Below are 16,935 nucleotides of genomic sequence, written 5' to 3' on the forward strand. Positions count from 1 at the left end.
AAACAATATATGTTATGAACTTCATGTCCATTCAAACCCCGCTTACCACGAGTCGATCTGGAATAGCAAAGGTATAATGAAAGTATACAATATATTACAATATTATTTGTCACATGCAAATGTATTCAACCCCCTTCTATAGTCATTTGAAGTTAATACAATATTATTTGTCACATGCTATCAATATGGATATTCAAAGTATGATTGACCCATCAACTCATCCATTTTTTAAAATAAAATTCAAATATTCATAATAAATACTTGATGAGTTACAATAGTGGCACGGAGTAGAGCATGTGTGGAACTTTGTAGCTCGATCCACTCTTAAATATAAAGTTTTGAAGAAATATTTGTAGTGATGACAGTGTAGTGCTGGCATGAGAGGGTGGTATTTGGGCCATATATGATATATGAATGGACACGCAGAGCGCCCGGTATACATACATGTTGGGAGGAGTGTTTGTAGATAAATCCCAAGGATATCAATTTGAAGAGAAAACATGGGAATTTTGTAGGATAGAAATTTCATAGGATTTCAATCCAATAAGATTTTTTTTCCTATATGGTCCTTTAAAATGAAGGATTAGAAACTATTGAATCTAATGAAATATCTAAGGAATACCTCGATCTATATAAGTTTTGGAGGATTTTTTAACATGACCTCATAGAAAGTTTCCTTTAAGTCTAACTCACGTCCAATTCCTATATTTTTCCTATGGTCCAATTAAACAATCATAATTATATTTTACAATTAATTGTTTTGCACTTACATTCCTATAACAACCCAACCCGTTTGAAAATTGTAGTGGTATGGTTTAGGGTTCACCACGCCCAGCTAGCCATGGGCAGCCCCATCATTGCCTGGTGGAAGGCAGTAAATGAGGTGGGCGCAATAGTCAGCTATGTCCCCATTTTTCCCATACTCGTGTTATGCCCGACACAAGTAAAGTGAAGGATGATAGCTGCCACAGTTGCCGCTCTATCTTCCATCCTTCCAGTCCCCAGGTAGATAACTGTTGTATCGGACATAAATGTGGCAATGTTTGGACTCGAGGCTAGGTCGAGCATGTGGTTCAAACTCCTACTAAGGCCTCCACCCCTCCGGACATCCCTCACCCTGAGCGGTACGCTCTTCTTGTTTTCGGATGGGCCACGTGCCACCCCTATTTCGATCCTCAACGTAGATCCCAGTGACATGGTGTGTGCTGACTGCTCGGGAGATCCTAGTTCGTATGTCACCGACACCTGGGTTAACCCTTTTATGTAGAAGTTTAAAGGAGTTACTGTGTGAATGTGGGCTCACTCAACATGTATATAGCAAACCAATGCAGATTTTAGATACAAGGTGTGGTATCGAGCATAATCCTTTCTGTGTGGTTCATGCACAATAGGCCATGGTCTGTACTAGAGAGTAGTTTTAGGCCTGTACCATGTGTGCGGTGAGCTACCGGAGCGTTAGCCCTTACAAGGCGCGCGCGTGGGGGGGTTGGTTGCCTGTAACACTTAATCCTATTTGTAGCCTGCATTATTTAATGATATGGGGGACACACGACCTTCTTGACGTAGTACTGAAACATCAAACAACCGACGAAGTGGATGACCAACATGCAGCCAGTGTAGCACACCTTTCATCTCACTATCGTAAAACCACAGGAAGCGGAAGATAATTGAACCCTCTATCCAAGCGGAAAACAAGCATGATCTTGATAGGATCATCCTATTCCCCTTTATGTGGCTATGCCAAATCATAGGAAGAATGGGTAACAAGTCCCTCACATGGTTATAGCTAAAAGCTAATTATTATTCATAATACCAAGTCTCTCCTATTATGGACGCACAACTATTACTTATATAGCAATCCTAAGACCGCTAAAACAAGAAACGAACTCGTTACCTAACTTGGACACAGAAAAAAAAACTTATGTTGCATCAGCCATCGGCTGGTTTGGTAAATAGCGAATAAACCGCTAGGAATCTGAAAGTGAGACCAAATCTTTGACGTGGGCCATCAAACTAGCTTTCCAACAAATACTCAAACATCCAAAACAGAGTCCGTATGCGAAATTCACGACCGTTTTACCGCCGGAGTGTCTAAGCTGTCCAAACCAAACTAGAACTGAATCCAAACCTATACATCTTCAAATCTCTCCTTTGGAAACAATTCTCAATCCATGTAGACGAGATACTTGCCAAATTATGGAGAGTCTTGGAATAGATAGAAACCATCTAATCACGTCGTAGAACCCACAAGCCCTTCTAACTAGGCAATTCTCACGAGTCATCTTTTCGTCAGCTTGCGCAACCTTCACTAAAATTGTCACTACTTTTAATTGGAATATCCAAATCATGTGTCACTTGATCCATTGAAAAGATGACTTGATAACCTTTCTAAATATATGATCTTTTGATACCTTGAATCCCTCTGATTTTATGCGTAACTCTTTAGAGAATTGACGACCAGTACTGCATCCTATCCAAATCAGCCTCACTACTAGACAAATTATACTTAAGTAGTTCTTGATATTGATCTAGTATTAAAAAAGCGATTGAGAAATTAGAAAAGAAAATCAGTAGCTTCATTGTCAATGTCAATAAATAGTATAGGTTAGGCAAATCTCCGTAAACAATAGTACCAATGTTCTCGATGTTAGAGCAAGTTCAATAGTATAGCCCACTACAAACTCCAATTCATCCATAGCCAATCTAATAGCCAATTTATACAATATTTTCTTACTATATTATTAATATATAGTCCCACTTGTCATACACACACTGCGTCTTAGAGTCCGTGCTGCAGCTGGCTACAGATATGTGGCCCGCTGCTCTTCTCTTTCATCTTTTATCTTATTAAAATATGTTTATAGCTGGCTATTGTACTTCTCTTATTGTCATGCACGTACACAGATACTGCAGCCTGGCAAATGGCTTAATGCAGACAATATGTATTCCCAATGCATTGATAGTCGCCAGACATGACATGATCGTGTTCGAAGGTTGAAGCATGGACAAGCATCGTGTGAAGGGAACTAGTTGATCAATCCCAAAATAGTTATTCCTATCTTATGATTTGGAATTTGTTCTGAAATAATTATCACTACATGTCTCATCGATCAGTTACTATTCAAAATTTTCTCGATCTATCTTAAGCCTCAACAGCGCTTCTACTCTCAACTATCCATCATTAATAAGGGACATAATAATCTTTTATTCTCACTACTACAGAAAGTGGGGTGGGCGTGAAAAAAAAAATCCAAAAACTCACAAGATTTTTGCACCAATTTTCACATTTTCACACGCATATGGATTGAAGGGTTCAAACCAGCAATCTCTCTCTACTCAAAGTTTTCTTTCTATCTCACCTAAAAACACTGGTTATCTTATAACCAAATACTACTATTCTTTTTTACACTACTCTCATCTGAAACTTATATTTCATATTTAACATCATAAATGAGCTCAAATGAAAAATTTTGTCAACTGTAAAGTTATAAAGTCATATCTCTCATCTAGATCAACAACTTTCGTATAGATTTTGTCTTCATCTGAGATCATTTAGAAATTTTAAAAATTCACTTATCCAAATAGGTTGGAGAACTTATAATATATTTTTGGACATCTAAATGACCTCAAACCAAAAAGTGATCAACTACAAAGTTGTATATCTCCTCGAGGTATACAAATTTGTTATAAAGTTTATTTCTGTCTGACTTCATATGAAAAAGATTAATATAAAATACAAATATGAGTAGTGTTATAATTGGTGTTGGTTTTGATTGTCGACCGGTATCTATGAATCACAGGTGCTAGTTTTTGTTGAGAATGGCAAAAAAAAAAAAAACGATACCTATTGAACCACACTCATAGCTACTGATTTAGTATAAGAAACGGTATCTATATGATATTTGTAGGTGCCGATTTACTATAAGAAACGACACCAATAGTTATCGATGTCAGTTTTTTTATGGACTAGCACAAATGACTGGTTATAGCTACTGGTTTTTATTTATTGAAAAAAAGACGAGGAAAAATCTCATAGGTGTCGGTTTTTTATGTAGCGGCATCATGCACCTATTAGGGTTTATTACTAGTGTCTCATATCTTCATATATAATAAATTACATAGAATGATAATTATCGTGGGAAGGAGAGTCTTCATATATAACAAATTATACATAACTATAATTATTATAGAATGGAGAGAGTAATAAGTAGCAAAACCTTAATTATTCGTCCGGCATGTGTTTTTCATTCGCCTGGAAGGTGAGCCGTACGTGAAAGGGAATTTGAACACACGATAGAAGCATGCTGCAAGGACACTGCTTCAGCGGTTCAGAAGTCAGCAAACGGCGACATTGGACGGTGAAAGGCTACAGCGGCTGGCTTGATTTTGGTACGTCGTTGTTAACAACCTCTTGAGGCCCAAGTGTTGATCTGCTCCACCAGTTTTCTTCGTTAACAATTGCAGTCTCTAGGAACACGCTTTCAGGAAATTAAACGGACTAGTAGATCTGCTGTCCTTGTTCACTGTCCATCTCAGTTTTTGGCAACGAAAACTTTCGGTGCTTCAAAACGTGTCGATGACACACGAGATTTGGTCAATTTTTACCAAAAAAAAAATTAGCATCAATAACAAACTGAGTTGCCTTGAAAAATGCTACCTTTCTTGAGTCTATCATGCATTGAAAAAACAATACCAGCTTTGAAAAAAAACGGTGTTTTGGCTATTTAAAACATGAAAAATCTGGTGTATATAATGCTTACTTCAAAAAAGTAAAGAAACGCTATGCACATATTATCATGAAAAATACTGTTATAAGACTTCAATTTATTAGATGCTATAAGCATATTTTTAGGATTGATCAATAGTTAAGGGGTCTTTGTTTTGTGCGCACAATTATTAGCTCGTGTTTCCTTCAGCTTTTGTTGGTGTGCTTTTTCAAGACTTGCTTATGTGTGCTAGTTTGCATGAATTTGTTTAATAATTGGTTGTAGCTCGTTGAGCAAAGTTCTAGATTTTATTCTATTATTTTAAAAATAAACATATTTTAATTTTAAGCTGATACTCATAATATTAGAAATTCGATCGAATCTCACCTTAAATGTCAACTTTATGACCGGAGAAAGTAACATATGCATGTGGAGCTACATATCGGCAAGCATGCCATTTCGGATACGAGATGAGAGAAGTGCTATCTGCTAAACCAGATTCTAAGATATGAAAACATAAAACATACAAGCATACGGAGACTGAAGATATCTATATGCGTAAATATATTTTCTCATAGATGGTTCTTGATTCGCCTAAAAATCCAATAATTGCACATGTCCTTTATAGCATGCGGAGCAAAAAACCGCCCGTAAACGCCTTGTGCGACAAATCTTGCACGTATGTGATACAAGTATTGCCACATCTTTTATCCTTACCTTGAGTTAGACATATAAACCTTTAGAGCTAAGATGATAAAGAAACAATATTATGCCTTGGTGCAGAACAATACGCATTGAACGATCGAGAGTATCATTTGAAGAACTTTGTTTTAATTGCAAAATTCTTAAAAACCTCCGGAAGGAAAGTTGAACAAAAGAGTAAGTGATTGGTGCTCTACGATCCGTTCTATCTTTTAACCACCCAAGATAAGGAGAAGCTAAAAGCCCCATATGAAACAAAGTAATAAAGGTGAAAATACTATTGCCAACTTATTCAAACTCTAGGCAGAAGGATATGTTATAAAACATGGTGGTGTTGACCAACAACCTAAGTTTTATCTTACCTAGGGGACGAGCAAAGGTTTAACTTGGGGGTGTTCTTAACAGTCGTTAAGTACAATTTCAACCATGAATTATCATAATAATTAAAGGGAGAACTAACATTTCTTACACGTATATCAATAATAAATAATGTAGTTCCACTATACTTGGAGAATTAACTTGTATACGGATGTTATACACCAAAGTGAAAGAGAAATGAGCCAACATGTAAAGAAACAAACCTCCGGCAAATCACCTGCAAGCACACGGATTGAGGGTACCACAAGTTAGCTCAAACAGACCTAAAGTGGGGCCAAACCTATAACACCCTGAAAATTTCAGTTTTGAAATACGAAGCTAAAAATTGATAATAACCAAAAATCTTTTCAAACTTTCTTGCATGCTGGAATTTATTGGGTTTTATTTCCCGTTTTCTTGTTATGCGTGGGTGAAAGGACGGACGTATGAGAATATGCTTGTACTTTGATTTAAGATATTATTTATTCAAAGAACCATGGTTATGAAATATGTTAATATTGCAAGTACCAATTATTTTCCTCAAAACCCTTCTCTATGTATTAAAACCTCATTGATGTATTTGTTTTATACATAAGGACATATATTACAGTTTTGGATGAAAACCCTCTAAGGGATTGTTCATTAAAACAAATACTATTTTAGAAAGGAAATATAATTTTGATTATTTTCTAAGAATCCTTAAAAAGGAATAAGTCCTTTGGAAAATAACTTGGAAATGACATCTAGTAGAAGATTATTTGTCAAAATCTTATTTGCAAAGTGAATCCCTAAAAAGGCTATTTTAAAAGAGAAGGTTCTCTCATATAAAGTCTTGTTTCCCTCTTCAAGAGGCTTAGCCTGGCTCACATAATAAAATTTCTTAGGGGCAATTGTATCACTGCCTCCACTTTAGAAGCCAATTGCTATTTTACCCCTATTTTTTAGGATTTGCAGTTTTACCCCCACCTTTTGAATCTGAATCAGCCGTGTACCCCTACTTCTAACAGCCAGTTTTAACAGTGTTAGTTGTAAAAAAAAGGACATTTATACCCTTGGTGGTTATCGCATTTTTGCCCCCATTTTTTTCCAGCTTTGTGTGATTTTGTCTCTATTTTATGATTTCAGCTTTTATGATGAGCATTTCGACCAAATATGAGCATCTACTAGGCAATTAAAAAATTTGACCAAAATATGAATAAAATTTCGACAGCATTTACAAAATTTGAACAAAAAGTGGCCGCCGGCAGGCCCTTCACGCGGCTGTCCACCAGCACTCGACGCGGCCGCCACCCAACCCTCAACGTGGCCGCCGTCGCCTCGCGTGCGCCCGCGGCCACCGCCGCCGCCGCCGCACGTGCGCGCGGCTTCCGCCACCTCCTCGCCAGCGGCCGCCGCTGCCGTCTGCACGCGCGCCCGCGGCCGCCGCTACCGCTGTCGCCACCCAGCCCTCGACACGGCCGTCGTTGCCTTGCGTGCGCCCGGGGCCGCCGCCGCCACCTCCACACGAGCCCGTGGCTGCCGCCGCCGCCTCCGCACGCGCTCGCGGCGGCCGCCGCTGTCTCCGCGTGCACCCGCGGCCGTCGCCGCCGCCGTCGCCGCCCAGCCCTCGACGCGGCCGTCGTCGCCTTGCGTGCGCGCGCGGCCGCCACCGCCGCCTCCGGGCGCGCCCGCGGCCGCCGCCGCCGCCCGCACCCACGGCCGCCGCCGCCGCCTCGCCCGTGGCCGCCGCCGCTGCCTCCACGTGCAGCCGCCCGCGCCCGAGCGCGTCCATGCCTCCGCCTCGCGCGCACGAAACTGACGCACAAAACCTTCTCGCCCGCACGAAACACACTCAGGCCTTATCCATTCCCTCAGGGGTAGAAAGGTAACATATTTCCTTTTGTATTTCCTTAACACAAAATATGGGACCCACCAAACGGCTGTCACAAGTGAGGGTAGATGGCTGGTTCAGATTCAAAAAGTAGAGGTAAAACTGCAAACCCTAAAAAGTAAGGATAAAACAGCAATTGGCTTCGAAAGAGGGGGCAGTGATGCAATTATCCCAATTTGTTATTATTTGTGTGTGTTTAGTTTGGTGCCAAGATCTCGATTCAATCCACTCTCCCCTAAAACTGTCCTTTGTTCGATGTCCTTCCCTGTCCCCTACCCACTCCGTCTATTTGGTTAAGCGCTTTGGTGCTAATCCAATCAAAGACCAGAAGCTCTCTCCTTCTATCACAATGTGATCTCTCTCTCTCTCTCTCTCTCAGACTCTTGGAATCCTACGGTTAAATTGAAACCGCTCTATCGATTTGAATTCGATAATTCCCTCGAAAAATCTAAAATCATTCGACGGATTTATTTATCATACGTCAACTCAAATATCTCCAATTTTATCCTTACCTTGAGACCCTACCCGGTCGAATGGATTTGTATGCCATATGCCATTCCCAACGGGGGATCCTAATGGACGATCAATCGCCTGGAGATGAGGGTAGCGATCGATCCCCTCCCCTCTCCCTCCCTCTACCTGGTTTCCTTTTTTGGCACCATATTACTTTTCTATTTTAGTAAGTTTATGCACCTAAAGTTTATACACCTCAAGTTTACACATCTAAAGTTTAGAGACCCAAAGTTTATAAGGTAAAAGTTTATATATCCGATTCAAATTTGAATTTGAATTCAAATTTTTTATATATATAGTATTTCTATACATCTAAAGTTTATACACCTAAAGTTTATAGACCCAAAGTTTATAAGTCAAAAGTTTACATACCGGTTTCAAATTTGAATTTGAATTATATCTGATTTAAATTTGAATTTGAATTCAAATATTTTCTATATATAGTATTTTTTATGCATCTAAAGTTTATAGACCTAAAGTTTATAAGTCAAAAGTTTACATACCCGATTCAAATTTGAATTTGAATTATATCTGATTCAAATTTGAATTTGAATTCAAATATTTTCTATATATAGTATTTATATACATCTAAAGTTTATACACTTAAAGTTCATAGACCCAAAGTTTATAAGCCAAAAGTTTACATAGCCGATTCAAATTTGAATATATATAGTATTTCTATACATAAATTTTTCTAACTTTTTATTTTTCTAAAAAAATTTTTGTGGTGTACTGTAGTAGGAAGAAAAGAAGGGAGGAGAAAGGGGGGAGAGGAGGGAGGCGTATATCGAGTATAGGGGAGGGGGCGGACGGGTGATCGCTGGGCGGACGGGGGAGCGATCACCCGTCTATTAGCATTTCCGGTTCCCAACACCCCTCTGTGTTACCGTCATTCATTCATTCAAGCAATCACAATGACTACCGTTGAAATTGTCTATCGGACGTCAACCCCAAATCCCTAGTCGAGGGCGCGGTGTATCCATCCAAGCAAAATGCTCGAGAACCTTAAGCGTGACCCTTGCTTATCCAAATACCAAGTTAAATCCAAAAGCCCATATTTAACAGTCCATCTACAAGTGTCAATTTAAATTCCAATTTCCAAATTCTAAACTCCCTTGTAAATTTACAAAATTCCTCGAAAAGATACAAACGGTCCAGCAGTACAAGTTCAAACAAATCATTGTCCGATTATACAGTCCATTGTACAGTCCAATTATACGGAGCCAAATCAAATTACAACTCCCTAGCAAATTACAAAACTTCCTAGCAAAACATCCAAGTCTCCTATTACACTTGATCCATTCTTTTCTCTGCCAACCCAGCCCATGCCTCCCTCTCCCTTAGGCAGCCTACCATAAGTCTACTTTGCCTCCCTAAGCCGACGCAGCATGAATGCACATAAGGTGTTCGATGAAATGCCTGCAAGCCATCACACATATTTGAGTCAAATTGTTGCTGCCATCAAATAGCTGGGTCCCCTCCTCAACAACATCCCCTGCACCCATGCTCCCAATCCACCAAATGCATCCCCAAAACACAGGTAACATGAGTAGAGACCACACCGAATGAGAAGAGCCAAGTTCACAGAGCCACACTTACCTTGTCCTGTGGCGATGTCGACACGACCGCCACAAACCTATAAAACCGCCGCCAAAGCCCAGCACCACTGCGCCTCTCCATTTCCGTCTTCCTCTCCTGCACCTGCTCTGCCACTGTCGCCTCATTCCCAGCGCATTCGCAGCCGCTTCGCTGCTTGCTCCGCCGCGGCTGGCCACGAGCCGAGCCTCCGTTGGGCAAGGGGTTGAGGTTGGCCGCCGCGTCGTCCCGTGAACCCCCTTGCACGAACAAATGAACGAACATCAGAACGATCGAACTGTGAACTTTGGAACGTAATCAAACAACAAAAGCTTGCTTTCGAACTGGAACCGAGGACGTAATCAAACTAAAAATCGAACTAAAACTGAAAACGAACCTCTATGGACGTAATCGAGCACTTGGCGCGCGAGGACGAACCGTGAGCCGAGCAGTACCTCGACGCCCGTCGACCACGCTCGGTGTGCCGCTACCCGACTGCCGCGAGGTAAGCACCTTCCCCCCTTCCTTCCCTTGCTCTCCTTCCTCCCAGCCATTCTTCTCCTTGCTGTGCCGATGCCGCCGTCGAGCGCACCGTCGCATCCTCCTCACGAGGCCGACGCCTAGCTGGCCCGCGCGCCGACCTCTACCTCCATCGCCTTTTCCCTCGAGCCAAGGCTGCCCTCCCCCTCTCCCTGTCCACGCCTGGCCACCGCGCAGCCGCGCCTGGTTGTCGACCGCGCCGCCCCGACACCCCCACAGCCGCGTTGCACCGACGAGTCAATTGCCGCCTTATCATCACCCAAAACATCTTCCCCCATCCACCGACGTCACAGCCACCACGACTGCCGCCTTGCTGTCTCCCTCCTCTTTCCCCACCGCCACCAGCCCGACGCGAACTCCGCCGCCCCCACCGGGTCACCACCGACACTCCCACCCCCACCCACGCCGCCCGACTACTCCTTCCACCATCGCCTGCCCCTCCCCACAGCTACCTCCCTCCTCTTCTCCTTCGTGCTGCCACAAAACAGTGATTCTAAACCACAAAACCGGATATCTCGACTCCAAACTCTTAAAATCGATGCAATTTGACTCCCTTAACAGTTTTGAAGGATGGTTTTGCTGACGTGGAGCCTACGTGGCGGTATTCACTAGGTCTCCTTTACACGTGGTGTTTAGGTGACATGTAGAATTAAAAAAAATATGTAGGACCCAATTATCATTGATAGGTAAAAGAAATTGTGGGACCCACGTGTCCCTTCTCTCTCTCCCCTCCCTCGAGTTCCATCTCCCTCCCTCTCCCGCGGCGGGCGGAGACGGCGGTGAGCGGCGGGGGCACGGACGTGGCGTGGTGGCCTGCGAGCGGCGGAGGCGCGGGATGAGCTCCACCGCCTCCTTGCTGGCCAAGATTGAGTCGGCGGTCAACACGTAGGAGCTCAGCGACGTGCTATTCGTTTCCGCTGCAGGTGTCGTCGCGACGATTGACTGACGCGCCACACAACGAATGACGCCTCACGCTTTTTGGAGTACTCGAGATCGAACAAGCGATGCGGTGGTGGTGTGATTTCATTTCACGGGACAACGAGAGAGAGGGGAGGGAGCATATGGATTGGGAGCAGCTGCCGATGGAAATACTACCGAGGTGGTGCAAGGCAGGGGTAACAGGTTAATAGCTGCTGATGGGAATACTGCTCGGACTAGATGTAACTGGTCCTATGTGCCTGCGTTCACCACCACATCGCATGCAACTGCGTCGTCCACGACGGCGTCGTCAGTAGAGAGGGAGGACGTCAGGACGAAGGGGCGGCGCAGGCGGCGTGCCCCACGCACAGAGGCAGTCCTCGAGGTGTGAGCAAAGTGGATAGGCCTCAGGCGCGGCGCGGAGGCGAGCGACCCCGGCCGGGCGACGCGACGCCCCATGTGGTGAGCTGTGGCATGGCCGCCTCGCGCGTCTCGATCTGCGGTGGTGGTGGTGCTCCGTGCTCGGCAGGGGCCTGGCCATCTGCTGCCGCTCTTGTGCCGCCTAGTTTTGCGGCAGCAGGGCGGGCGACCCCGCGTGCCTGCGACCCTCCCCAGCTCCTTCACCCGCCGATGCCTTGCTACTGTCCGCGCCGTCCTGCGGAGGAAGAGGGTGGCGGAGGTCAAGCGCCACGTAGAAGGGTCGACGTGGGGAGGAAAGCGGCGGCGGTGACAGTCACGAGTAGAGAAACTATCTTTGGTCGGTTGCTCAAAATCCACAATAATCCCGGTTTAAATAAGAACTGGGACTAAAAATGATCTTTAGTCCCGGTTAAAAAAGCTGACGTCACTTTTTGATCTTTAGTCCCGATTGGTAACACCAATCGGGACTAAGATCATTTTCAGTCCCGATTCGAAAGAAGGCAGGCTGTGTCAGACCCCTCTATGAGATCCATTTTTAATCCCGGTTGCTTTTAACAACCGAGACAAAAGAAAAACAAAAAAAAAAAATGGCACCACGCCTCCTCGAGAGGACCAACAGTCTTATCCTCTCATCTACTCATCTCTCCTCCTCTCCCTTATCTTCTCCAATCTTCTCCTCCCTTCTCATCTTCTCATCTCCTTCTTCTCTTCTTCCCCCTTCCTCCCCTTCCCCTCTTCTCCCCCTCCCCTGCGGTCGCGGCAGATCCCTCCCCGACGCAGGCGCGGCCGCGCGCGGCGAGCAGCGGATGCAGCAGCCGCGGCGGTGGCTGGGCTGCGGCCCAGCGGAGGGCGGCGGCACGTGCGGCAGAAGCGGCGGCGGCGGCGGCTGTGCAGCTTGGCGAAGGGCGGCGGCCAGGTGACAGCGGTAAAGCGACCAGTGGATTTGTTTTTTTTCCATGGAGTTGTGATGAATTTGCTTTTGAGAATTTGTGATGTATTTGATATGCGCGATGTAAATATGTGATGTATTTGTGATGTTTCTTTTTAGAATTTGTGATGTATTTGTTTTGATTATCTGTGATGTATTTGGATATGGTGGATTTGTAGATAATCGATTTGGGATTTGGAGATGATATTTTGTTCTGTGATTTTGGGGATGATTTGGGGATTTTGGAGATGATCTTTTGTTCTGTGATTTTGGGGATGATTTGGGGATATGGTGAAATCAATATTCAAAGTAAAAAATAATAAAAGAAAAAAGAAAATACTAACCGGATCTGGCTTCATTTTTAGTCCCGGTTGGTATGGACGCTCTATCTTTAGTCCCGGTTGGTAACACCAACCGGGACTAAAGATCGATTTTTAGTCCCGGGTATTTGAACCGGGACTAAAGATAACAATCTTTAGTCCCGGATTCGTAGTCCCGGTTGGAAAACCGGGACTACAGGGGGGTTGCAAACCGGGAGTAAAAAACGTTTCTCCACCAGTGAGTGGAGGACGTCATCGACATCGATCCCGCCACGTGTGCCTCACGCTGTCGCCGCCTAAACGCCACGTCGACGCTATGTGGAAAGAAAGCCGAGTGAATAATGCCACGTAGGCACCTCGTCAGTAAAACCGTCCTCCAAAACCGCTGATGGAGTCAAATTGCACCAGTTTTAAGAGTTAGGGGGTCAAGATATCCGGTTTTGTGGTTTAGGGCCACGGATTAGATTTCGATCACTTTTGACTTTTGAGGCTCACTAAGTGGACTTATTCCTTTTAAGGGATAAAAACAGGTAAACAAAATTTTTGGCCCAAAAAGCCGACCTCGTCGGCTGAGGTGTGAGTTCTCGTCTGTGCCGCGGGTCCAGATCAACGATCACTCGTGGGCCGTAGGCGGAGGCGCAAGTGTGTTGTGGGTAATGGGCCAAACCAGCCCATCTAGCCTAGTCATCAACAGCATAAACAAAAGAAAAGAGAGGAACTAGGGTTCCTTTCCCTTCCCCCAACGCCGCCTCTTTGGAGCGACCTCCTGTCGACGCCGCGTCGGCCTCGCCCCATCCCCATAGCCATACCAGGCCTCAATCTTCCTCTCCAATCTCCTTGTGGCTAGTTCGGAGAGCAGCAGCAGCAGCGTGGGTGGTGCCGCTGCGATTCCGGAGGAGGGGCGGTAGTTCGGAGGCGGCGCGATGAGGTTGGAGAAGTGCTGGTTCTGCTCCTCCACCGTCTACCCCGGCCACGGCATCCAGTTCGTCCGCAACGACGCCAAGGTTCGCGCTGTCCTCCTCCTCATCCTGTGTCTCTTCTTATTCGCATCCTGTAGGTTATGTCCCCGTTTGGGGATGTGGATGGAGAAGCGCGCCTTTCCGTGCGCCATGTTAAGGGGAAATAAAATTAGAACCTTTTTTTTTTTTTTTTTTGGGGGGGGGGGGAGTCACTGAATTCGCACACTGCACTCATCAATAAATTTAGATAGCCAGGAATTTAGATATCACGGTTGTAGTTTTTACAAAGTTTTATGTGTTTGGTGCTACTTTCCTGCATTTTGTTTCAAAAAAAGGTGGTACTATAGGCAGGATAGCTTAATTTATTACCTCCATCCTTGTGCATGGCAAGAAAACAATATACAATTAACGACTAGAGACACAGATTATATATACCCTCGGTCCCAAAATATAAAGGATTTTGGGTGATTCATAGACCTAGGATATGTCACCTCCACCAAAATCCCTTATATTTTGGGACAGAGGGAGTATGTAATCTTATCTAGTGTTGCCAGTTCTCCATGTCATTATCTTGGTTCAGTAAGGGCTAGGCGCTACAGGGATGGCAGGGCTGGCTTCTAGGTCCAACCTGACTAGTGATTCTAAGCAATTAGAGATCATATTACATAAAAGTTAGACAATGAAATACTAAATAGCAGCACAAGAGGTCCCAAGGATATTTAGGCGCCTAATTGACCATCTAATGCCTAATCAAGGTGGCTAGGCACCTAGCGCCTAAATAGGTGCCTAGGCAGATCTTTAGGGCTGGCTTTTACAACACTAATTATTATCGTTGGAACTACACAAATCAAACAAGAAAGTCATATTGGCTGGCAAGGTTTCAGCAATAGAAGCAAAAAAGAGAGGAAAATTAGATTTTTTATGGCTTGGGATCAATGTAATGTCTGCGCTCTTGGTTTTGAGAAGAGGAAGAGGTAGATTGATGATTTTTGGAACCAAAAAGATAGTTATGTAACTATCTTATTTATTTTCTTTGTTCCCCAAACACCTCAAAATTTTTATTGCCACAGCATTTTAAATCCAGACACCTCTAAAGTTTCATTGGCATATCATACAAATAAATCATGGTACTCCTAGAAATCTATTGTACTTCCAAATAGGTTGAGGTACTTTGTCATATTTCTGCCAGTCTATTGTTGTTTTGTAATAACAGTGATTTAGTGGAGATATATAATCATTAAATTTTTTTTTAGTTTGATGTCTATGTTTCTCAGTCGTTTTCCATTCTATTTTATGGTTGGAGTAGTGGTGGATGCTAAAAGCTGAGCCCTTTTTGGATAACAATGAGGCTTTCATTCAACATAAGTTGCTAGAACATATGAATCTTTATACGCCATATATAGTAAGAGTAATTAAACTAATTACATCAATCATCAAAGAGAGGTGGCTAACTACCTTTGCTGGTATTCATTCCATTAGTTTGTTATATCTGATGCTCTGCCCTATCAATGCTGTTATTTGTGATAAGTTGTGCAAAAGTTTGTTACTGCCTTTCTGGTATACTACTAAACATAACTAGTTTAGCTTTCTCTGATTAAAAGTCTTCAGAATAACACAGATGTTCTCAATTTGACCTTTTTGAGTAATATCTTGCTGTTTTGTGCATTCCTTTACATTTTTTCAATGCTGTATAGCCATGCCAATACCTTTGTATTGTCTTCTTAAAGTGCATTCCTTTACATTTTTCAATGCTGTATAGCCATGCCAATACCTTTGTATTGTCTTCTTAAATAGCACTTTATGTTGAATGCCATTCACGTTTACGTTTTAGATTTTATTGTGCTGGATATTGTTGGCACATTTAGTTACATTTATTTCTGTTCGCAGATCTTTCGCTTTTGCCGGTCAAAATGTCATAAAAATTTCAAGATGAAGAGGAATCCTCGTAAGGTTAAATGGACAAAAGCGTACAGGTGCTTGCATGGGAAGGACATGACACAGGTATTTGCTTGCTATTGTTTGATATTCTTTCAGTGGTAAGTGGCAACACATTTTCCACTATGTGAACCATGAGCTGAATTGTTTGATGATATCAATCAGGACTCCACCTTTGAGTTTGAGAGGAAAAGGAACAGGCCAGAGCGCTATGACCGGAATGTCACTGAGCAAACACTTAAGGCTATCCCTCTTATTACAAAGATTAGACATGAACGGCAGAAGAAACATATTACAGAGAGGTTGGCATCTGAATTTTTATTCAGTATCTGTTTATTCACGAAATTATCTTTGCCTGATATGAACTGAATTTTTAACAGGCAAAAACAGGGTAAGACAAAGCAACGGGAGAGGGATGCTAAGGAGTTGGAACAGGATATTCAAATGCTTCCAAAGAAGGTTACCCTATCAACACAAAAAACAAAAGTCGTGGTTAAAGTTTCCCAGCAGCAGACAGAAGAGAATCTTATGGAAGAGTAATAAAATGGAATCAAGTTTTGCATGTTGTTATGTAGGACTGTGTTTCATCAAATCGTTACTATGAACGGTGTATTTGACTGGGTACCAGCAAAGTTTTGCACCGACCGTCTGGTTTGTGACTTCCAGCTATCTTATAGTATCAATAGTATTGATGGCTTTGTGAACTGTTAAAAGGATGTCTCTATTTTTAAGATTAAATTGCATATTGCACAACCTTAATCGTAATTTATTCTACGAATGCTAGATTTTTGCCATCTATTTAGCATAATATTCCTATTCTTCCAAGACAAAATCATGTGATTTGTTTAGGTTTTGGTTTCTGGAAATCCAAATGCAGAGGCTGAAATGCTTCTGTCGGTGCCATGTACTCATGTATAGTCAGGTAGTACTTAGCCAAAGTAATTATGGACAAGCAGCCACTTATGCAAGTTTTGTACTTATTAGCCCTAGCCCTAGACAGGGTTTGTACAATGCTAATTAATAATGTCTACCCGTATTCTCTATTGTCGAAAATACTTGGTTTGATTCATCGATGTGGCTTTGACCATAATGTTATATTTGAATAAATTTATAAAATCTTATAATTTCATATGATTATAAAATTACTTATCAAGGCAAATCTACAAAGACCATATTTTGAAAGGCAAATCTT

At 42.9% G+C, this 16,935-nt stretch overlaps 2 protein-coding genes across 2 annotated transcripts; one reads left to right on the plus strand and one right to left on the minus strand.

Moving 5' to 3' along the window:
• Positions 1-9,327: 9,327 nt before the first annotated feature.
• On the minus strand, positions 9,328-10,326 carry LOC127778286 (uncharacterized). The gene is made up of 3 exons (XM_052304866.1): positions 10,121-10,326; positions 9,748-9,983; positions 9,328-9,567 (listed from the first exon to the last, which is right to left on the minus strand). The coding sequence occupies exons 1-3, from the start codon at positions 10,275-10,277 to the stop codon at positions 9,436-9,438; spliced, it is 525 nt and encodes a 174-aa protein (XP_052160826.1). The 5' UTR covers positions 10,278-10,326; the 3' UTR covers positions 9,328-9,435.
• Positions 10,327-13,568: 3,242 nt separating this feature from the next.
• Positions 13,569-16,726, plus strand: LOC127778255 (probable ribosome biogenesis protein RLP24). Its single transcript, XM_052304828.1, has 4 exons — positions 13,569-13,853; positions 15,696-15,809; positions 15,909-16,045; positions 16,124-16,726. Exons 1-4 carry the CDS (start codon positions 13,773-13,775, stop codon positions 16,281-16,283), a joined length of 492 nt encoding a protein of 163 aa, XP_052160788.1. The 5' UTR covers positions 13,569-13,772; the 3' UTR covers positions 16,284-16,726.
• The last annotated feature ends 209 nt before the right edge of the window (positions 16,727-16,935 follow it).

The sequence above is a fragment of the Oryza glaberrima genome, chromosome 7, assembly GCF_000147395.1.
Source record: "Oryza glaberrima chromosome 7, OglaRS2, whole genome shotgun sequence".
Lineage (NCBI taxonomy): Eukaryota > Viridiplantae > Streptophyta > Magnoliopsida > Poales > Poaceae > Oryza > Oryza glaberrima.

Bases quoted from the DNA above. Each gene is read 5' to 3' on its own strand.
- LOC127778286 (XM_052304866.1), bottom strand. From the start codon at position 10,277: ATGGCTGGGAGGAAGGAGAGCAAGGGAAGGAAGGGGGGAAGGTGCTTA. The intron at 9,984-10,120 runs GTTCGTTTTCAG...TGTTCGTGCAAG, and splicing joins GCTCGATTACGTCCATAGAG to GGGGTTCACGGGACGACGCG. The intron at 9,568-9,747 runs GTAAGTGTGGCT...GATGGCTTGCAG, and splicing joins CGACATCGCCACAGGACAAG to GCATTTCATCGAACACCTTA.
- LOC127778255 (XM_052304828.1), top strand. From the start codon at position 13,773: ATGAGGTTGGAGAAGTGCTGGTTCTGCTCCTCCACCGTCTACCCCGGC. The intron at 13,854-15,695 runs GTTCGCGCTGTC...TTCTGTTCGCAG, and splicing joins TCGTCCGCAACGACGCCAAG to ATCTTTCGCTTTTGCCGGTC. The intron at 16,046-16,123 runs GTTGGCATCTGA...AATTTTTAACAG, and splicing joins AAGAAACATATTACAGAGAG to GCAAAAACAGGGTAAGACAA.